Source organism: Onychostruthus taczanowskii, unplaced genomic scaffold (genome assembly GCF_017590055.1).
Source record: "Onychostruthus taczanowskii isolate IOZ18803 unplaced genomic scaffold, ASM1759005v1 scaffold75, whole genome shotgun sequence".
Taxonomy (NCBI): Eukaryota; Metazoa; Chordata; class Aves; order Passeriformes; family Passeridae; genus Onychostruthus; species Onychostruthus taczanowskii.
In genome coordinates this window covers 1,736,266-1,759,076 of record NW_024505339.1, presented here as the reverse complement: position 1 = coordinate 1,759,076, position 22,811 = coordinate 1,736,266, and the positions used below count along the sequence as shown (strand labels likewise).

General features: G+C 53.3%; 1 protein-coding gene across 5 annotated transcripts in view; it reads right to left on the bottom strand.

The window, feature by feature from the left end:
- The window catches only part of SMG6 (SMG6 nonsense mediated mRNA decay factor), a 105,199-nt gene that overhangs the window by 36,403 nt on the left and 45,985 nt on the right, over window positions 1-22,811 (bottom strand). For all 5 annotated transcript variants that reach the window (XM_041423140.1, XM_041423141.1, XM_041423138.1 and 2 more), the window contains 3 exons: window positions 18,066-18,182; window positions 17,380-17,548; window positions 8,945-9,146 (listed from right to left, as the gene is read on the bottom strand). In XM_041423140.1, coding sequence (XP_041279074.1) covers window positions 8,945-9,146; window positions 17,380-17,548; window positions 18,066-18,182 — 488 coding nt within the window. The remainder of the gene's footprint in view (window positions 1-8,944; window positions 9,147-17,379; window positions 17,549-18,065; window positions 18,183-22,811) is intronic.

The window sequence follows — 22,811 nt, the reverse complement described above, 5'->3', positions numbered from 1 at the left end:
CCAAGTACACTAAAGCTGTGGCAATACCTCTGTACAGCCAGAGCTGTACACTCTCTGGCCTGATGCCCTGCCGAGAGGTGGCAGGTTTTGTGCTACCTGGGTGCTGGGGCAGCAGAAACAAGGCTATTTCCTGCTGCAAAATCCCAAGGGAAGTGAAGGGTGCACACTGTGTGCTCCAAGGAGGTGCTGCACATGGTCTGACTCTCCTTTCCTAGGTCACTCCACTATTCCCAACTCCAGGAACACACGGTCAGCGAGTTTCTTGAATAGGACATTTCCCGTTTCCCAAGAATCTGTGCTGAACCCCTGGAATCAGCTTTTAGGACAAAAGGACAAAAACTTTTTAGTAAGTTTAGGACAAAAGGACTAAACACAAGTAAGTTTCCCATCTCATCACACAAACCTGGCCTGACCATGGCACAAGTGAGGATGTTGGACAATGAGCGTCATCTGATCCACACGGAAAGATCCAACCCCAGGCGTGGGACAAGGCTGATTTATCCTGTCAGTCTCTGTCTCGAGCTGATGATCCCATCTACTTCCAGAAAACACTTTAAAAGAGCCTTCAGCTGACAGCAGAGCCAAGCTGTGCAGGGCTGGCTGAGCACCCGACACGTGCTGGGGCACGTGCACAGCTCACACCCTGATTCACTTGGAGCTCACACTGTGCTTGAAGCGCCCTGTCCAAGATGAGCCTGGAGGAGAGGCAGAGGTGCATCCAAGGCTGGGGAGGAAGGCATGGAAACATCACAAGCCACTTGAGAAAACTCCCCACGCACCGTGGTAGCGCTCCTTCCCTCCCCATGCCAGGAAAGAGGCATTTCAGGGACAGGGAAGGTTGTTTCCACCAGCTGCTGGTTCTTCCCCCCCCCGCAGGAGATGGGGCTGCCTGGAAGGCAGCACCCTGTACTTCCCTGCAAGCTGTGCCCAGACCACAAAGCCACTCTGCCTCTCACTGACACAGAGGGTGAAGAGAACACGTGTAACTGGATCTTAACACGTTGGCAGGTGGTTCCTCACCTCGCAGTGCGACTGCAGTTCCCACACACAGCCCTCAGCCCCGGGCAAAGCAGCAGGACCCCAGCTCTGCACGGGGCGGGGGGCTGCTGTTAGATCTGCTCCTCCTCGCCACCCTGCCTGCCCAGGGCTAGGGGAGGACCTGTTCACACCTGGCTGTGGCAAAGGGGCTGCAGGGCTTTGAGCTCCTGCTGCCCCCAGTGCTGTTTCACAGCCCGATGCCACGGCCGTGCGTCAGCAGCCCCGAGCACTCGGCATGGCCGGGCCAGAGGATGTGAAAAGCTCCTATGCCCCAGAGACTGCGGTGCACAGGATACGGCCTGGATTAAAATCTGGTCAGCAGAGGTCTTAAAATGTCAGTGTAAACAGGAGGGCAGTGCTGGCGGGGCTGCAGGGAAGCTTGCTTGGGCTTATGCTGCTTAACAATAGGTTCAGTGACCTGGACAAAGAAAACCTCTCCTGATAAAGCCAGCAGATTAGACACTGACTCAAACCCTCCCGAGGTTTCAAGAGAGCAGCTCAGTAACAGGCAAAAACTTGGGATTGCTCAGTCACTTAGGAACAAACCCCATGCTATTTACCACAGTTAATGCCAAATTGTGCCTGCAGGAAGGAGCAAAGGCTGCAGGACACTGGGAGTGTCCATGGGTATAGAGGACAGTGGGACAGCACAGTGTCACCTCCTCCTGAGGAATAACATGTGCAGCCTGGACAGTCACAGCTCAAACACACCAGGAGAGCAGCTCAGGGGATCCAAACCATGCCCCAGACTGTCCTGCCTCTCACTCCATCTATTCAGCTTATAAAAAATAGGATGGGAAGTGGGGGGACTTGGGATACATTTACATATCAGAGTTAGAGCACCAACCCACGACTTCCCAACCTACAGCAAAATTCAATTATTGGAAACTGAGACAAAGCAAATTTTGCTGGGAAATAAAGCATGTTTTTAACAGTGACTGAAACTGGGCCTGGTGACAATTTGCTGAGGATCCTTCTCAGCCTTCCACAATCAAGGATTTGTGCTTTCTACAAGACCTGCTGTTGGAAATTTCCTTGTGGTTTCATGAGGCAGAAAAAACCAGTGGAGATGGCCACAGCTTCCCCAGCTGGCCAGCATCCGGGGCTCTCCCGGGCTGGATTCCCCATTCCCAGCACTGACACACACCACCCTGGGCTCCTCTTTGAAGAGGGGGTTTCTGCCCTGTACATTCTTCCCAGAAGTTCCCTGATGTTCAAAGCACCTTGCTGACAGACAGGCAGGTGTGCCTGTGACAGTGACCACCTCCCCAAAGCCAGTGTGGGGGCGGAGGGGAGGGGGTGGCCCCCCAAACACAGCCCTGGGCGAGGCACGGGGGAGGGCTCCCAGCCCAGCTGTGACATTTCCTTTCACCTATACCTGTACAGCTGTTTCCTACAGGGCTGCAGCCTCGAGTGAGATGTGTGAGGCTTCTGTAGGTGCTGGGGAACAAGATGGAACAGAAACGCTTCACACCTGGCCCCAAAATTACAGCACGCTGGCAGGTGGCCAACATAAACTGGCAGAGTACCAGTTGCAATGGACATCAATTAAGCAGCCTGTCATCCTCAGACTGCAGGCTTTGCTTTTTGCGATCTGCATCGCTCCTTAAGCCTTCAGCAGCACCAGCACTGGAGTTTTCCAGATGGGATCATTTCCCGCAGATTCCACTCGCTAGATTTATTGCAGGTTTTTTTTTTTTTTTCCCTCTTTTTAACCCACCCCCCCTTCAAGAGGCTGAACTATTATTCCACATTGCAGATTTCTCCAGTGCTGGATTCAGTGTCCTTGTGCTGGGCTAGTGCTTGTTTGCCATCGGTTCACTTCACCTTCAGCTGCAGAAACTCAATTTTAAGAATATCCTCAGAACTCTCCTGGCTTAAAAAGTGATTAAAAACTGAGGCCAAACAAAAAGAACAGGATTCCTCTCCCTGGAAGATGCCCTGCACAACCCTAGGAGATGTTGCAGCAGTCACTGGACAGAACTTGTGCCCATTGCTACAATGCTGAATTTAAAACAGCACAACAGACACCAGCATTGTCTCCTCTGCCACTCAGACCTGGGGACACGGACTGAGCCTGGCACTTCCCACTGTGCTAAAGGCACCTGGCAAAGGCAGAGAGAGGCTCCCACAGTGCCCACACAGCCCCTGGCACTCATGGTTCAAGGTGATGCCAAGGACAGCTGAGGAGTTCAAAGCAGGTGATATTCCCCACACTACCTTCATGGTGGCATGAAATCCAGCCTCTCCTCCATCACCCCGTGACATCATCTTCCAACATGGCCCATAATTTAGTTTAATTGCCTTTTACAATCCAAAGGCACCACATGAAAGGGAAGGTCGAGGCTGGGATGGAGTTCAGATACTGGTCAGAAAATGTAAACATCTCTAACTCTGCCGCCTCGGGGCTGCCAGCTCCTGCCAAGTCCCCGCTCCGAGCAGGGCTGCCCGTGGCAGGGATCTTTCCCTACTTGTTTGGAAACCAAGGCAGGCAGGAATGGAAGGAGTTTTTCAAGGATGACTCTTCATTGGACTCTCCTACTTGGGGCTCCGATCTCTGCTCACAGTTTCCCTTTTCCTCTCTGGACCAAACTCCAAGCTGGAAGCTCTCGCTCTCATGGGCTGAGAGCATTTGCCTGCCAGCTGGAGGGAGATGCTCCAAGGCTATGGAATGGGAATATGGAAAGGATGCTGAGAAAACAAGTTACATTTGCTCACTGGGGTTTTCTCTCTGCTTAAAAAGAGTTTGTGCTCTCAGAGCTCTGGTCTTGTTACCTTTTCTCTGATGCCTTGCAAAAAGTCCTCCCAAAATCACAACAGTGTGGCCACTCCAAGGTGGATTTAATCCCTGGCATTCCAGGAGTCATTAGGTCTCAGAAAGGACAAAAATTCTGGTGTTTAGAGGCATGACAGAGCCCAGTCACTCCAACAGCTACTCCTCCTGGGCTTTTAAACCTGGGGCTCCCTTTCCAAAAAGCATGAGACATGACTACATGCTGCCAAGAGATCTCTGAGAGTCTTAGGAAGACTGAAATACCATAAATAAGTGAAGTGAATAACAAGACAGGACTAATTTTAGCCCAAGTCTAAATAATAATTAGCTCCTAAACAGCTAATCCAAAGGCTACTGCCCAATCTTAAGCATGTTGGGGCAACTAGAGAGAGAGTCACATTTGAACTATCCACCTGGGCTGGACAGTGCAGAGGAAGGAGATTTGGGATTTCTAAGGAGAATAAAGCTTGGGATTTAGGCTATCTGCACTGACAGGTGAGTGAAACAAGGAACAGCACCAAGTGTGGGAAGCTCACTGGCCACCCCAGAGCAGGAGGAGCCACACAATACCCAGCTTGTAGGTCTGGCAGTAAAATATTGCTAATTAATTTTCAGAGCCTCGCGTTTTAGGGCTTTCATTTGCCTGGTGAGGTGAGACAGGGTTGAGACCAGTTGAGTGGTGAGTATCTGAGACAGTCCACTCCACACATGAGCATGCACATGAGGGAAAGGAAAAAAAGTGCCTTTCTGTTTGAGAGGAGGGAACCACGGTGACTGGCCCTATAAGCACATGTATTAATCATGCACCGTCTGGTTTTAATCCACACACTGCTGATCCTGCGTCTCACTGTATTGTTATCAGGGGAAGGAGTATTTCTCCTCAATCTTATTCACCAGCCAAAAGCCTGAAAATGCAAAAAACACATTTGTGAAGTGCCTTCCCAAGGACCCTGGGCCCCGGACCTGGTGAGCTGGGGCTGCTGCCTTTTTATTGGCATTTAAAAACCTTTTATTAACGTGTGTCAGGGCTGGGGGAGGAGAGACAGGCTCAGGTTTCAGGACCCCCCATGCAGAGAGGTTTATTGTGGGAAGGGACATTAACACTTTCTCCTCCACATCTGCCCATGGCTGGGGCATGTGGCAGAGGGTGTGCTGCAGGAACAGGCCTGGGGGATGCACATGCTGAGCCCATGAAGAGCTTGCAGGGATGTGGGCAATCCACGCCGCAGAGAGGAGAATCTCCCCGCTCTGCTCCACATCAGGGATATCTGCAGCTCTCTTCCAGCTTTGCCAGGAGCTCCATGGGGTCACTGCAGAGCAGAATGCTCCTGAGACAACAGCATCCAGTGAGAGCTGAGGAATCCAGGACGTGCCCCAGGTTCCAGGGCTGCACCCATGCACCATCACCAGGGCTCTCTTTAACCTCAACACGACCCAATTGTTTTCCATTACCAGCACCACGACTCCACAGTTACCACCTTCCCCCTTCCCAACCTTAACTCAGCCATGCTGCTGCTCCCTGCTCTTGCCTGGGGTCCAAGGGTGGGTGAGGGAGGTCCTGGCAGTGTCTCCTGGGGCTGCAGAAGCTGCAGACACAGCTGACAGCTCAGGCACCAGGCTGCATAGTTTGCTGCTGACTGGTACGGTCGGTGGTGTTCCATCACACAAGCTGCAGTGGAGATGTGCCCAACACACACACCCAGGAAAACAACTCTGAGCTCTGCTCACCCCAGAGCCAGCTTTTGTTGGTTACAGCTCCAATGACAGTGCAAGAGACGATGGGAAGCTCTAAGTGTCCCACTGGCTCCAGCAGGAATTCGAACGCGCGGCTTCATGGCAGCGAACGGAGTCAGAACGTTTTCACTCAAAATAAGAGCCAGGCCAAATGCTCAAAAACTTACTGAGGAACTCTGGCTGAATTCTGCACTCCATCTGCTAAATGGGACGTGGAGAACAAAAAGGAGTGGGAAGCACAGTGTTTGTCCTATGCAGCTTACAAAACAACCACCCTCTTGGTAGAGCAAAAAGCCCAACACCATTTTAAGCCCAATTCCTTCTGGTTCTGCTTTTCAACAGATTCTTTTCCTCTGAAATGTTACAAATTAATTAAGAAGCTAGAAGGTAAAAAAATGGGGAAAGGATTTGGAGCATCAGTAAGCAAGGTGAGATACCCTTGTAGTAAAAGCCAACTGCCTCCTCCTAGCCATGCAAGTGGTAGAAAAAGGACCCAGAGTCACTCTGGCACACCAGAACCCACAAGATATTCACATTGTGCCATATAAAGAGCAGTACATTCTCATTGCCTCTCCAGCAAAGAATTTGGGCTGAAAACTGGGCCAAGACTGAGAACACAACAGAAGAAATTTGGTGCAAAAAATAACTCCTGCTAAAAAGCAATGAAAAATCAGTATGGGAAAAAAATCAGTGCCAGAGAGAGTTGCTCCGCTGCCATTGCCTGCTGGAGGCTCAGGGACAGAGATCCCAAAATTCCACCATGCTCAGCACAGACCTTCCACTGCAAACAGCCCAGAGATGCATCCCACAGGCTCAGGATGGTTGGGGTTGGAATGGATCTTAAAGACCATCCAGTTCCAACCCCTTGCCATGGACAGGGTCACCTCCTGCTAACTGGAGCAGACTGCTCCAAGCCTTGTCCAACCTGGCCTTGAACTGCTGAACTGCCAAGGAGTTGGATTCACCTGGGCTCTGTATGCTACAGGGAGGGCAAGGAGCAGATGGTGGAGTGGAGATGGCACACAAGTTTAAGTTAGGTTGGGGGGTTCTTTGCTAGAAAGTGCCTTTCTGTATCTTGCTCACAGTCACTCCCATGTGGGTTTGTGCCTCAGTTCTGGCTGGCTCTGCAGTGCCTTCTGCCACACCCTACTCCTGCAGAGCCCAACAATTCCTCCATTAATGCTGCAGAGGGATAACATTTGTGGAACAGGGCAGTCACTTGACTGCATTGACGCAGCTGCCACTGCAGCCTCTTTCTAGAGCATTTCCAAATGGCAGAAAATGGGGTAGGATCACCCAAAGAGGTCACTTTGCCTCCTATTCCAAGTTGCTTACCTCAACCCAAGCTGTACCTTAGAGAGTCACTCAGCTTGCTTTTAAAATCTCCAAGGCTGGAGAGTTCCTCAAGACTCACTAAGGCAGCTGCTCTCAAGTGCTGTACTACCCAAAGGTATGAAACCTTTCCTGAAGTTTCTTAATTTATTTTGCTACAATTTCTGCCTGTTCTTTCCTGTGCTTTTCAGCATGGAGCTGGAGGACACCTTGTTCTCCTCTCTGCCTTTTCCCCGAATTTCCTTTAGACTGAAAAGCCTCAGTTCACCCAGGCTCTTCTTGGAAATCAGGCTTTTGAGCTCTCTTTGCTAACTCACTGTCCTCCCCTTCATCCTCTCAGGTGTCCTCTGCACAGTGAACATGCCCACCTGCTGTTTCACCTGTCTGACCATTAATAAAAACACTGATCAGAAAGAAATAAAAGGGTACAGGCACAGCCAGGCCTGGCTGCTTCCCTCTGGGATCAGTGCCGCTTTTTCAGCAGAACTAAGATCACACCATGCCTGATATTCCAGAGTTCCTGGGTGGCTGGTGCTGAGTGGTGGGGGCACCAACTCCCACCTGTGGAGTTGTGCAGTTTCTTTACAAAGCACCAAAACCAAAGGGAGCTGGGACAGGGAGAACTCAGCTCGGTAGCTCAGGTGTAGCTACAGGACAAAGACACAAGGATGAGTGCAAGTGCCTGGCAGGGCAGGTAGATGGCACTCCAAATAAACTGGTGTGTGGTTGGAGGAGGCAGAGTTCAGGGAATACTGACCCCCTCCCACAAGTTACAGGGCACCAGAGCTGCTCAGCCACCTCACCTGCCTGCTGGGGTCTCTGGTTTGTGGCTGCTGGGAAAAGAATCTCTGTATAGGGACACTTGGATTGTCCCCAGCAGAACCCTCCTGAGGCCACTACACACACTGGGCAAACCTTAGGGCAGCAATGGCAACTGCATGCTTCTTATTTTAACCCTGTCAAACAGAACCTTGAAAATTCATGCTTCCACAGACACTTCCTGGACGAAGCTGCTTCCCCAAACTGAGAGGGCTCCTGGTTTTACTGGAAGCCTGTGCTCCTGTGCTGCAGGCAGTGCTGTGAGCACAGGTTGGGGCAGACAGAGAAGTGAAACAGAAATTTGCACCTTTGGGTCCTTCTGTGAGAAAGGTCCTGAATTTCTCACTGTCATTTCAGGACAATGTCATGAAGAAGAAGTGGCACAGGGAAAGGCACCTTGCCATTGTCTCCACAGAAACCTGCTCTGCATCCCCACTTCTCCTCCTGGAGCATCAACCCCTCAGGGAGGGGACACTGCAGCTTCCCAGATGAGCCACGTTTCTGGAGCTGCAGTTCTGCCTCCGAGCAGGAAACTGTTGAGAGCCACTCTCATCCTGCCGTGCCTCCAAGGGCGTGCAAAACAAATGCCATTGTGCCTCCTCCATCCCCCACCAGGCTCTGACACATTCTCCAAGTGCAGCCTCCAGATCCCTCCTGGCCAGGTGGTGGCAGAGAGCAGACCCAAAACCCCACATCAACAAGGGAACTGATTTCATTATTCTAAAAACAAACAGCCAAAGGAAAGTTCAGCCTAGAATGGGCTCCTAGAGCAAAGAAAGGAAAATAGAGAGAGGGCAGTGGGGAATGCTTCATATTCCTAAAAGCCTTTTGTAAGTTAACACATGGTGTCTGCTTCTCTCTAGTCACCTATTTATCACTCTCCTCTTTAGAGAAGGAAAAAAGTCCTGGCTGCCTTCCTAAGGCAGAGTTTTGTGGCCGGGGGGAGGGGGAGGGTGCTTTAAGCATGATGCAAACCATTTGGAGTGCACCGAGAGCTCTGCCAACACAAGCTGCACTATTTAAACAAGTGAGGAAATGATCGTATATACAACATGCCAGCGAGCACACACACACCAGAGGAAGTCGAGAGGGGTTTTCATGACACAGAGCTGGATGTCAGCGGCTGAAAGGTCGATATTTTCCCTTAACACCCTTCTCAATGACTTAATCGTGTTCCGTTTGCACAGAAAACTTCCCAAGAATAAAAGTCTGGAGGAATCGAGGGGGGATGTTTGGCCTACTGCTGACCTTGTCCGAGGTCCTCTCCACGTAGCAGGGCTCCTGGGGGGCGACCAGCAGGGGAACGAAGCCCGAGAGCAGCCGATCCTCTTCCAGGCTAAGCAGGGCAAGGTCGTCATCTGGGTCCTTGTACAAGGGCACCTCCGACTGATTCACTGTGGTCAGTATGTTACAGAAGTCAGCCAGCGTCGCCCACACATCTACTGAGACCCTGGGAGAACGAGGAGAGACGTGAGCAATTCGGGGCTGGAATGCGTTGGGAGTTGCCTGCAATGCTGCAGCGAATACCAGAGAGGTGAGGCGAGGCGAGGCCCGGCACCGCCGCTGCCCTGCCCCGCGGGACAGCCCCGCTGCAGCTGCGCTGGCACCGACCCCGCCAGCGCCGCGACCCTCACCCGCCAGCGCTGACCCCGGCCACCGTCCCCCTGCGTGGGGACAGCTCCCGGGATGTCCCCTTCCCGCCGCTCTGCCCACCTCAGCCCGAGGGGAGCAGAACCCAGCTCGTTCCAGATGATGTTACTCAATTTTAAAGGCTGCTGGAAGGACAGAGCGAACACCCGCGCTGCTGTCGGGGCTGAAGGGGCTCTTGGAGGGCTCCAATCCACCCTGGGGGGCTCCAGCCCAGCCCGGAGCATCCTCTCCTTCACACAGCTCTTATCTGCTGGACCACGTGCTGCAGCCACAGAGTTTTTCACAGCTGAACCCCAGCCATGGGGGGTTAAAACCGTGTTGTGTTTCTCACGAGTGACCTGCAAAGCTGCCTCTGCCATGTCTCATGTTCCCAGAGTGGCAGTGATGTCCAGGGTGCAAACACAGGAGCCCTGGCCTGCTTTCCATGCATTCCCATCACACATCTCCACAGCTGAGCACAACCCAGGGAAGGCCCAGCACCCCAGAGGGACCCAGTGTGGAGAAAGCAGGGAAAACAAGCAACAAGCATGGGGATACTACAGCTGACCGGGCTGCCTCACACTTTCCCCCTCCTGTTTCTACAAACACTCAGATTGGGGTTTTTTTTAAGGATGTAAACTGGGATTTAAGTAGGAAATAGGGGAAACTGAGGCTGATGGGCTTCTGGTAGGCTGCTCCTCCAGCCCACACCTCTGGAGGAAAGCACAGGGAATCCAGCATCCCTGGGGGTGCAGCAGTGACCGGTGCGGGCCGAGGCAGCCCAGGGCTGGAGGGAGGCCCCCTGCTCTTTGAACTGCTCCAGGTGGACAGAGTCTGCACTCGGTTATTTACGGGAATCAATGTACCAGGAAAGCACACTGAAATGAAACATCTTGTTTTCAAGAGCGTCCTGGGAGCCAGGCAGAATGAGGAGCCATTAATCAAAGCCCGGCACGTAATCAGCACACATGTAACGCAGAGTCGCCCACGTCCCTGAGCCAGCCCTAGCCCACGTCCTGCAAAGGAGGAGAGGTCCTTCAAAACCCTCTGCTCACAGACACCAGGAGCTGGGTTCATTCACAAAGCTCCATCGCTTGGCTCAGCCAGGTCTGGCTGTCAGAAATGTTTAAATATGGAAAAAAATAAACAGTTGCAACACGTTTTTCGGAGGGATCTGTCCGAGGCCCTTTGTGATGTAATGGGAAACGCTGCGTTTGTGCTACCAGCTGGAAAATAAACAGAGCTGCGAGGGTTAAAAGGAACTGAACTTTCCACGACCCCTATCTGCAAAAGAAGAAAATAATAAGAGGAATGATCCACTGCCCCACAGCCCTGATAGTTTATCCTCCGGCCCAGGCTGCAGAGACAAGCACCGGATGTGATAGGGCTGCTCTGGGCCACCTCCAAGGCGAGCTCTGCCCATGGGAGATGCACAGGGCTTGGGAGGCTCAGCCTCCCCCAGTGCCCTGCTGGCAACTGGGCTTGGCTGCCTGAGGCCAGTCACATAGCACTGCTGGGGCCCCACGGCCACGAGGGCTCGCTGGGATGAAGGAGGTGCAGAGGCATCAGCAGGGAGAGGAATGGGAAAAGTGCCCAAAACTGCTGGGGAATGAGAGCACTGGGGTGTTGAGGACAGGCAGAGATGCAGGGGACATTTCCAGGGGGCTGGGACAGCCAGGTGTATGGGGCTGTGGTAGAGGAGAGGGGAAAGGAACACATTGCAGAGAGTTCGCCCATATTCCCAAAAAACAGAGCTGCAGGCAAGGGATGAAGATGACAGCAGTGTGAGAGGGAGGCAGAGGGCAGTGGCAGGATGCTGGGCTGGACTGGGATTCACTGCAGGGCCAGGGTGGTGGCAGCAGGCATATCAGCACAGACAAAGACAGGGAACATCTCCCTCCACAGGGCTTGGCATCCAAAGTCAGAAAAATGCCACAGGAACAGTCACTGAGCTGGCACTGCTAATGCCCTTGCAGGCACCCAGCCCAGCAGTCCCTTCCTCTCCCCCTCAGCAGCACTGCTAGGCAGGGCACCCCTCACCACCCCTGAGTGTGAGAGCAGCCCCTGTCACTTCATCCTTCACCTACAGCTTGACAGTGCCTTGCCACATCTCCCATTTGCCCTGGACGTGACAGATTCCCACCCTGGGCTCACTTCAGTCAAACCTCAGACTGTGCTGGCTCCCTGGGTAGCCAGCTCTCACTGCACTGCTACCCCAGCAGCACCCTGCAGAGCCTTCAGAAAGCCAAGAAACAACTAGTGTTGGCATTTTTCCCTGGTTTTCTCCTGTGATGGCAGAGCAGCACTGCAGAGATCAATTCTGACCATTTTCTGCCACCCTCTCGGGTGCAGCTCCTCCTCTGCAGCAAATCTCCCATCACTGCCACCACCAAGATCATTCACCACTGCTGGCAAAACCAGTGAGGACAAACGGCTCACACTGACACCTACAGCCCTGGGAATCTCCTGCTGGGACATGCACTTGCCCTGCAAAGGTCACACAACACTTGTGAGCCCTGTCAGCCTCCTTCTCCCCATTGCCTCTGCCCAGGACCACTCCACGGCCACCCCCAGGCTTTATTTCTGGCTTATGTCACCCCACGGCACGGCAGTGCCGGAGCCTCTGTGCAGAGCCCAGGCAGCTCCAGGTGCCTGGAAGCTCTGTGCATGCACAGTGCCACGGCTTCACCGTCCCTCTGCGGAGGGAGGCCCCGAATTACTGACACCGAGCCCAGGCACGCAGCTCCCAGGTACAGGGACGAGGCTCCCAGAGCTTTTAACCGAGGAAGCGAGAAGGGGGTGAGCGCGAGGTCTTTCCTCGGAACGGGGGTTCATTCACTTCCCCACAGACACATTTACATTTGCTTATTCCACTAGGACAGGAAAAAAAAATAAGAGTTAATTTCTTTTTTATTGCCTCAGGATTCCAGGTTTAATGTAGCTGTCAGTGTGAGCGCAGCCCAGCTGCAACGCCGACGGACACGGCCCGGCCAGGCAGCGGCGAGAGCCGCGCAAGTGCGGCTTGCAGAGAGCTGGACTGCAGCCCCGGGGCTGAGAGCCACCCCAGCGAGGCTGGGCAGGGCTCCTGGCAGAGATGATGCCCAGATGGGCATCACTACAAGGCAAAAGGCACGCAGTGAAGCACGGGGAGAGCAGAGGATGCCAGGACGAGCCTGATGCTCACCGAATCCCCGCCATCCTCACCGGGGGCGCGCGCTGCCTGGTGATTAATATCAAGCACAATGACCCCACGTTACAAGCCTGCGGGGGCCTGTGGAGGTGGCCATTTCCTGTGTAATACCAGCTTGTTTAAACACTAACATCCAAACTGCACAGCTGCAGCACAAACCCGGAAAGCGCGGCGCAGAAGAAGCCCTGCATTGTGTTCCCGGCGGCTGCCGAGCCGCGCTGCCGTGCAGATGGCAAACGCCTCGGGCCGCTGCTCCCGGGGCCGGGCATTGGCACTGCCGGCTCCCGGTGCCCGCCGGATGAGCTGCTCTGCATCCTCCTCCTCCTGCCTTTCCTCCCTCCTGGACCAAGGGAAGATGAACTAAAAGCGGCTCCTTTGCAAGGAGCAAAAAGGGTTGGCCATGGGAGCTCTTCCCAAAGCCTTCAGCAGCCCTGGTCTGGGCTCAGGGCAGGATGAGGTGGTCACAGCCCTTCTGCATCAGTGATTTCCCCCACTCTGCCTTGCACACAGTCCCTTTGGCCAGCCAGGCATCCATAAACCCATTTCTCTCCCAGAACCCACTTTGGAGCTGGGGGATGTTCTTTACCCAGGAGAGGAGCAGTCTTCTCCCAGCCAGCCCCTGCTTTGCCACAGCCCCCTTCTCCACAGAGACTTCTGGCTTCTCCTTTGGTCGACTTTATCTCCAATCTCAGCCAGGTTTACATTGCTGAGATACCTCTGAACCTGGCTTTGATGTCTCGATAGGGAAACTGTGGTGGCCGGAGTTACTGAGGACGGGATCTGCAAAAGGGATTTTCCATTTAGTCTCCAGAAAACTCCAGCAATGTCTTGGCACCTCTGTGCAAGACTCTGTCCATCCCTCCCAGTGGGAGCTGCCATCTCAGTGACACTTCTCCACATGAGCGAAGTGATGAGAGCGATCTGGCACATCTCTCTGGGAAGGTAAGCTCTAGAATGTGCTCACAGCTTTTGGATTTAATTTAATACTTGGTTTAAATTAACCATTTTTAAATGCTTGCAGACAGTCTCCACAAACTGAGAGGCCCTTGGCCCCGTGTGGAAGGAGCATGGATTTGCCAGGGTTAGCCCTGCAGCAGTGAGTGTCTAGTCAGTGGCTTCCCCATCAGTTCTTATGCTTCATTTAGCAGTGGATTAATTGTGGCAACAGAACAGAGCAAGGAGCAGCTCTGTCCAGCCCTCTGCACCTTCCTCCCAGCCACATGTCCCAAAATGGGATAGAGTCACTTACACAGCAGCCTCCTTGGAGATCCACCTTCTGACCCATCTGCTGCCAATATCTCTGCCTTAGGGGAGCCACCCTGCTCCCTTTTTCCCAGAATCCCTGCTTTTACACCCCAATCTCTGCAATTCACTCCCGGGGACATTTGGTCTGAAAGATGCTTCTCCAACTGCCTTAAACAACCACCTGCAGCGAACTTGACACAAGGTTTGCCATGAGACATGAAGACTGAAATTAATTTTAAGATACAGAAGTGACAGCTGCTTGCTGCTAGGAGACCTGGCAACACCTGGTTCAGACACACAATTCCTGAGGCACTGAAGCAGAGATGTCCAAGGTTAAGTTTAGCTCGTATTCTGGAAAGACATGAGGAAAGAGTCATGGAAAGCTCACTGAGCACCTCTTCCAAAATAGGAAGGACACCTTTCACCTCTCAAATTCACACAGAGAGGTAGTTAGGAAGTCCAACAACTGAAAATCTGTTCCAGTGCATCCCCTGAGCTGTGATGGCCATGCAGTGTGGCCAGGAGCTGCAGGAGTGCACCAGACCATGCAGGGTGGATTTGGGGAAAGACGGAGCTTCTCGCTTGGGTTCAATTCAAGACTGCTGAGCCCCCAGGTAGGGAGAGGCTGCCTGCCAGGAACTAGGGTTCATTCCCAAGCTCCCACCAAGAAAAAGGACCGTGAAGACACAGCCTCCTGAGCCTCTCATCCCACTCCACGGAGCCCACTCCTGCATGGCTCACATCCATCTGCTGGCTTTCGGCAGCGCTCACCCCTCACACCTTTCCCTCCGCCTCTGTCCAAGAGGGAAAGCAGCAAGCTGAGGAATTTGGTGTGGGGTTGGTTTTTCTTTTTTTTTTTCTTTTTTTTTTTTTTTTATTGTAAGGACTCAAATCCAGCAGTGTGATAAATGCATCCGAGCTACAATTAGGAAGATATATAGCATCAGAACGCGAAGGTCTGGGCAGCGTGGTGAAACGCGGGCTCTCCAGAGCCCCAGCTATGTTTCCCATTATGTAACCCTGGTCATGGGCAGACAGCCAGACTCCAAATGAAAAAGAGACTCTGGCTTGGCACCGTTTCTATTTTCCTATCCTCATTCGGGGTCAGCGCAGTGTCATACAGCTGCAGAGAAAGCTCCGGGGATTAAACCTGGGAAAGACTCCAAGACCAGGACCCGGGTTCAAGTACCAGCTGAAAGCAATAAACCAACTGCCACAGCTGGGCTGAGTTTAGACGTTCTCAAAGTCCCCCAGCTCTCTCCCATATGAAGAAGGAGCTATTGCAAACATGGCAAGAGAGGCCTTGGGACACACAGCCCCAGCCCAAAGCTCCGGCCGAGTCCTGCCAAGCTGCCCTGCTGGCCACGAGCCCAGCCCAGCCTTCTGGCCCTGGATGAGCTGCACTTTGATGCGAGCTCTGGGCTCTGAGTGGGCTTCCAGGTGGGTATGAGGCCTGTTTTTTCCAGAAGCTTTAGCACATTCATGGCATCTCTGCAGGGTGTTGCTGTGCTTCAGGGGATTTCTACATCATTTTTCTGTGCCCATGCCATCACAAGAGGCAAGGAAAGTGGTTTAAGAGTATCCAACCAGCTTCTCTGTTGGCAATGGTGGATGTCACAGCATGTCCCAGCACTGGGAGCATGTGTGACATGGCCCAGGCCCCTCACTCAGCTCTGTAACTTGGCATCTGCACTTGCTCCTCACGTGCTCTCCCTACTCCTGAGCTCACCCTGCCCATAAACCTTGGCTTACTCCACCACGCCTGCTGCTCTGACCCATGTTTTACTTCTAAACTTCTTTGAAGCTGTTCCTATCTAAACCCTTGGACTCGGTGGCTCTACCTGGTTCCTGAAGAGCCCCAGGGCAGCCAGCAGGCTTGTGTCAATAGAGAGCTGAAACACTAACCCAGTGCTCTCCTTTCCTTTTCCTATCCCCAGGGCAAATGTTGCAAATTCCAGGTCATGCCCAAGAGCAGAGCTGGTTCCCTGCTGTTCATGACTACCTGCATCTCCATGGAAGCTCAACCACTGCTGTCCCAGAGTCCTGGACCACCAACACCCATCCATACAAGAGGTCTGGGCTGGAAGAGAAGCATGGCTAAGGCAGATCCTCCATGAGAGCCAAAGAGCACCAGAGTGGAGGAGCTGGGAGCCAACATGGGGGACAGGATGGGCACAGTGGGACAAGTGGGGACAAGTGGGACACTCTCCATGGAGATGCCAAGCAAGACAAGAGATACTTCCTCCACTGAACACATCAGTATTTTGGGGAGTAGAGCCCCCAGTCTATGCCCACCACTCCCCCAAGAGCCCTGGGGTGGGCTGCCACCACCACCACCACCACCACCACCTTCTCCCACCCCAACAGGCGAGCAGGAGCCGGCACCTGCTCCATCACCAGGGGGGACAGAGCCCCGTGCCCCACAGGAGGGGGAGCAGCTGGTCCCAGGGCAGGCGCCGAGCGCTGGCTGCGTGAAGCCAATCAGAAATTCCATCTCGAGGCTGCCCGTGGCCAAGGGCTCGGCGGCTCCCTGCGCAGGCAGCGCGAGGGGAAGGGGGGATTGGTGCAGCCGGGCTCACGTGACGGATCCCAGTTTGAGTTCCTGCCCAAAGATGGGCAGCAGTTCACATGAGCAGGCAGCGGTCCCACACCGAGCAGCCGACAAACAGAAAACAGACTCCATCTCCACAAAATGAGGCCCAGAACTTCCTGTGTGAGATTTCCATTTCCTCAGCCAAATGAAAAAGAACTGGAGTAAGAGGCAATAAACCAGGAGAGCGGGACTGGACCTGACGCACGGAGCGGGGACCCATTAATGGTTAAGCCACTTTGCTGGATTACTCTTAATGCTCCTTCCCATCACCCAGGGTTCTGGCTCCTTTGGATTAACAATAAGACGTGATTTCAGGCTCTGGATCCGGAGCACCGGAGGCAGATGGAAAATCCTGCGGGAAAGCAGCTACGGAGCATGCTCAGATGCCGTTTCGCATACTCCATACTTGGCCCCTTCGCTCAGTTTTCTGTCCAAAAATATGCAAATTGCCTAGTCCGCATTATGGACTAATGGGCTGAAATCGGCCAGTTTAGAAAATTAACCCTTTTGTGTGTTGTAGGGTAGGGACAAGCGGTTTCTGAAGCAGAGGGGAGGTGACTTTTGGAGCTCCAGGAACAGGCAAGCTGCTCCAGGCTAGCTGGTCCAACCAAGGTTGGTCTGACTCAGTCAAACTAAAGGCAACAAAATGCTTATGCTGGAAATGGAGTTCCTTCTGGTCCAGAGGAAGGCCCTGCCTGTCCAGCTGGCTGGGCCAGCAGAACACCTAAAGGAAGGGGATCCCAACAAAACCAGATGCACATCCTAAGCAGAAAGTAAAAATCCACCCCATAATCCATCTTCTAACACATGGAAACATAGGGCAGCCGCCAGGCACCCTCCAGCCCCACTCACACATCAATGAAGAAGTCACTGTGTCACCAAGGGTGACAAATTCCCAACATTCCCTGGGCAGGCCTTGCCTGGGTGCTCAGGTCACAGTGCCACAGCCAGCAGTAAAGCATGAGCAAGGGGGAAGGGTGGCACGAGGAGCTCAGGGGGGGAGCAGAAACCAGAGGGTGCACGTACTGTTTGGGGAGCTCAAGAGACGTTGGAGGAGGATTCCAGGTGTCCGGGTGGCCAAGCATCCAGTCCGACCAGACCTTCACACTGGGGAGCAGCTCTTTCAGGTCCTGGGGCAAGGCAGAGACCTTGATGTCGTCCTCCTCATCCTCCTGCTCCATCTCTTGTGGCTGAACTGCAAATAGAAGACGTGAGAGCTGAGGCAGCTCACCACAGCCAGGCTCAGGCAGGGACTGGGAAAGTATGACACAGATCCCAACATCCCAGCCTGGGACGCACAAGGGAACAGCCACAACCCACAGCAAGCACAAAGACAGATCTGTTCTCCCTCCATGGACTGCCCTGGAGGGCAAGCCAGGGTGTTTGTGATCCCTTTTATTGAGGCTAGCAGGGTGCCACTGCACCAATCACAGAGACAGGATTCCCAGGTCCCAGTTTTAGGAAGTTTTCCCGTTGCTGGCAGAAAGCATGGCCTCAGTCTATCCCTTTCTTCCAAACATTTCTGTCTGCACACACCAGGGGCTTTCTTGCAGCTGATCTAGCTAAAACCTAGGCAGAGCTTGGGATGCTGGGGGAGAATCCTAAGGTCCCAAGAGAGGAGAAGGGATGTAAAAACCAGCAGGCAATGAAGGCCTGACCCCCACCAGGCTGCCTCGTGGGCCCCTGCATGGATCCTGCAGCTAAGCCCTTACCTGGCACACATTCCCTCAGCAGGCTGGTGCACCTCCTCACCAGGAGGGCAAACATGGAGAGCCCCAGGGCTGTGGCCTGTTCCTGGATGACGGAGCGGCAATCCTCAGAGATGCACTCTAGGAGACAGAGAGGGTTTGGGTCAGATCTGGTTTCACCTTCACTGCCTCCCTTTCTGCATCCCATGGGGGCAGGGGTGAGCAACTCCCTAATTTACACCTGTCCCAGACACAATTGTTCCATGCAGGGAGGAAAAAGGTGGTGATGGAGTGGGAAGAGGCTGCAGCCACCCTGCCCACACCCTGCCCACACCATGCCCAGCCCCATGGCATGTGCTGGGCCAGCCAGGACCACGCTGGCACTCAGGGCTCCCAGCACAGAAGCTGCTGCTGGGGCTGATGCCTTCCCCTGAGGAGGAGGGGATGTTTAAGTGTTAAAAGTGTAATTAGCTACATGTTTGATCTCTGTCCCTGCTGGAGTTTTAACCTCAGCAACTGAGGAGGGGGATCCTCCCATTAGTTTCACAGTCACACAACAGCTTGTCAAGAGAGCTTAATTGGAACTGTTACTCAAGGAGATGCCACACAACCACAGCCCTTCCAAAGAGAGCTGGCTCAGAGTGAGAGCAATCCCCCCAGCACATCTACACCCAGCCAGAAACCACTTCTGAGGCTGCTGAGAGCAGCGGGGAGCTGGCTCGAGGGAACTGCCTGGAGCCAGCCCTGGGTTAGGCTGGGGAGGCCAGGGGTGCTGTGGGACATGCCAGCCTGCCCCAGAGCTCTCAGAAGAGGTTTAAGCCTTAAGGGAAGCCTCTGCCCTCCCAACTTCCTCTACTCCCCATTCACACCTTCCCAGGATGTGGGGGAGTGGCTGGCTGGGGGTACCCACACATTTACTGGGCTCCTACCCATCAGTGCTGTTTGCTCTGTGCAGGATGCTTCTCGCTGGCTTACTGCAGCATCAGAACTTCCACCTGAGAAGAGCTGCCCCAAGCCAGGCAGAGGACTTTTACAAACTCACAGCTACTGACTCTGAATGGCTGAGTGAAGCCCCAGGGCTGAGACAGGGAGGGAGAGCCCCCAGAGCCCCCCAGCTCCCAGGCAGCTCTGCTGTAGACATCAGCACCAGCCACACGTCAGCACGGAGGTGTTGGGAGCTGAACTGCCCAGATGAGGCAGAGCAGGGATTTTGAGCAAACAGCAAGAGGATTAGAGCAAGACACTGGGACCATGTTTAAGCTGGGGTTAGCAAAACACCTGAGGTGCACAGAATAAACAGTGGGGTTTTAAGGACAGATCATTTCAGAGGAGTGGGGTGGGATGTTACAAACACACAAAAAACCCCAAGAACACACCAAGAAAATACAGGAAAAATAGGGAGGAATATCTGAGGGCTTGATTGACAGTTCTTACAGCTGTCAAGGAGTTCAGCACCCAGTGTGGAGGGTAACCCAGAGCAGCACCAAAGGCACCTGGTAGCTGAAAGAGGGTGCTTTGCTCGTGGAGCCAGGGCTGAGCTGGTGCTGCAGAGCAATGGTAGGAAGTGCTGTACTACAGGGGCTGTCAGCTTTTGGAGGAAACATAAAACTAAAGATGTGACCACTCTGGGACAGTAAATCTCTTTCATGAAGCCTTTCCCACAATTAAGAGTGTTAGTCCCAGTGCTCTGGCCACAGTCCAGTCCAAGAAATTACAGTCATCTTCCCCGCGCTCCCTCCCTGCGCTCGGGTGAGATGCTGTACTGTCTTCCCTTCTTGTCTTAAATGGACACACAACAAGACCACGGTGGTCCAGCTGCCACACCTGAGTCTGGCAAGTCCCCTGAGTGGTGAAAATCTCTGGGCATTTCAGCATGAACCCCCACACTTTGAGTGGGCAGCCCTCAGGGCTCCAGGCACTGCGCTCACAGTGACCCCCAAACTGAGGTGGTGCAAAAGCTACATCCTGACCCCCTCAAAACAGGCAAAGCTTAAAACATCTGCTTCAGTGTTTGTGATGGTGAAGGTGACGAGCACCCTATATTTCAGGGTGCATTTCAGAGACTGGCTCCAAAAGCTCTGTGGTGGCTGCGGCCAGGCTTGGTCCCAGCCCTTCCCACTGCCACCAGCAGCTCTTGCTGCAGGCTACAAGTTCCCCACACAAAATATAACAGCCAAAATACAGTAAAAAGTTTCCTGCACTTGAGCTGTGGCAGGTAGAACTATCCATCAAACATCTTGTTCTGCTGCAAGCACGAACTGTGTGCCCACCAGCTCATAAAGGCACGGTGCCCTGATGTACCCCAACAATGCTCAGCCCTGGTACAGCCTGCAAAGCTGCCCACTCTGCAGCTAAGAGCATTAGCACACCCACACTTAAAGGGCTGCTGTCACACAACTCCAGCTCAGCTACCATGGGTGCAGCTCATCATTAAACTCACAAAACGCACAAAACTCCCCCAGTCCTGAAAGTTCATTCACGGGATGAGCTCATCAGCCTCATTCCCAGGAGAATCCTCCAGCAGAGAAAGACAAACATCCAGGTGGGTGCTCGTTCAAGACCCCTGAACATGCACCAGCAAAGGCCTTTAAGAGCTTAATTGCAGCAGAAAAGAGGAAAGCACCATAAATCAGGAGAAACTTTCCCTCTGTGCCTTCTCACCACTTTCCTCGGGAGGCTGGGAGCTTTGGCTTGCCCCGAGCTGGGAGCCAGTGGCCAGGGCTAACAGAGGATGTGGGGACAAACCCAGGCTACCCCTGCCACAGGAGACAGACAAGGTGAGGGTACAATCAGAGGGCAAAGCACTTGGGGTGTTTAAGCAGAAACTTGTAAAATGTTTCGAGTGATGGGCAATAAGGAAACCAACTCTCTGGACCCACTCAGCGTCTGAGCCCAGCCTGGCACTAAGAGGAAAACATTTTGTAGAAAATATGCTGAAGTGAGGTTTGGAGCAACAAATCTGCTCTGGAGCCCACAGGGCATCATTACTTCTGACCTGAGCTGGTAATTACGTCTGTGCTGCTGGAAAAGCACAGTAACACACAAACTTATTGGAAAGAGATGTTTTTGGAGGATGGAGTGACACTTAGGTCACTTCTGTCCCTCCAGTTGCACAGCACTAGTAAAAATAGAGATACCAGCTGCCCCAGACCAACAAGCACGGGCAGAGAGATCCTGACTGCCCAAGTCAGGGCAAACTGTAATTCCCAGATCTGTTTCCCCAGATCCACAGTGGGTGCAGGTGAAGCAGAATGAGTGTCAGGTCCACAGGCAACCCTGCATCCCACCCCCGCAGGCTGTCACCAAAGCTCGGTGACAGAGACTTCAAGTGGCATCAATGGCACCCCAACAGTTAAAGCTGCCACAAATCCACTCCACTTCCTCCCCTGAAACCCCAAATGGGGCTGTAATCAGATAACCCTCCCAATTCACACCCAGCCACGCTGCACAGCTGGGGCACACCGTGGAGGTGTCAGGCAACTGTGGAAAGAAATCACACACAAAGGAAGGGGCCACGAGGTTACAAGCTCTGAGGTAGCTGGAGCTGTGGCTCCTCTGTGCCACCAGCAGCCACAGCAGTGACACTCCACAGGAAATCATCCAACACCACCAACCACAACACGTTCCCCCTGCACCTTTCTCCCCTTGTAAGCCAGCAAACGTCCCTGTTAATGCCAGCCCTGGATAAACAGCTCCTGTCACGTCACCTCTCAGCTCTCGCCTGCGCAGCCACCCTGAGAACACCAGCGCTCAGCAGGCTCACAAATGTCACCTCTCAGCTGTGCCACTGCCTTCAGAGGTGCTGCGTGGGTGCAGAGGCAGGTGGGCAAAGCTGGCACTGCTGCCTCAATAACTGCTTGTTAAACCACAGCCTAAGGTCAGGGCTCCCGCACTCGCAGCCAAGACCGAGTCAGGGTAAACGCACACCCTCGCCTGTGCTGTTGTACCAACACACAGCCCCTGGAGCCATGCTGCAGGGAGCTGAGCTGGCCTAAAAAGCCTCCTTTGGGAAAGCTTCCTTAGGCTGGAGCTGTTTCTTGACCACTGATAGCCCCACATCAACATCAGCAAAACTCCAGTCTGTGGAATGCCGCATGGGGCTAGGAAGGAGCAGGCAGAGCATTTTAAAGCAGTCACCAAACACTCTGAAATGACTGATTTGTACTACCCCACACTTCATAGGCTGAATTTGCCTGAAAGATCTGTCTTTGTGCACCAGATAAATAAATGAGAGCCCTGCAGAGCCTTGCAGCGAATGTCAGGGCTCTGGAGGCCAGACTGGCAGCAGGACATAAGCTGCAACAGTCCTGAGTACCCTGCCTGACACTTGCCACTTGCCAGCCCCTTTTTCTAGCTAGCCCAGACTTTGCTGAAGTTTCCATGCTAGGTGCCTGTGTCAGCCTGAATTCTCCTGGAAATCTTCAGCCAAAACAGCTTGGCCACTTGTGAGAATGAGGCTAGGAAACAAGATAGTGGCTTACCCCTGTTTGTAAAAAACACAACCTTTTCCTTCAGCTAATCTAGCAACTGTAAATCCTGGAACAAGGATCTGAGATTTTGCTGCAGAATAACCTCTTTAACAGAGAGTTTTCCTGTCCTACTAGAAATCTGTCCACACTTAGCCAAGCTATAAACATCTGAAAGACAGCAGTTTTTCCATACTCAGTAGGAATTTGTTTCAACAGTTAAAACTTGTTAAGATTTCACCTCCCTGAGCAAACTCCATCTTCCTACCTCCCTTCACCTGTGTTACAAGCAGCAGAACAACTG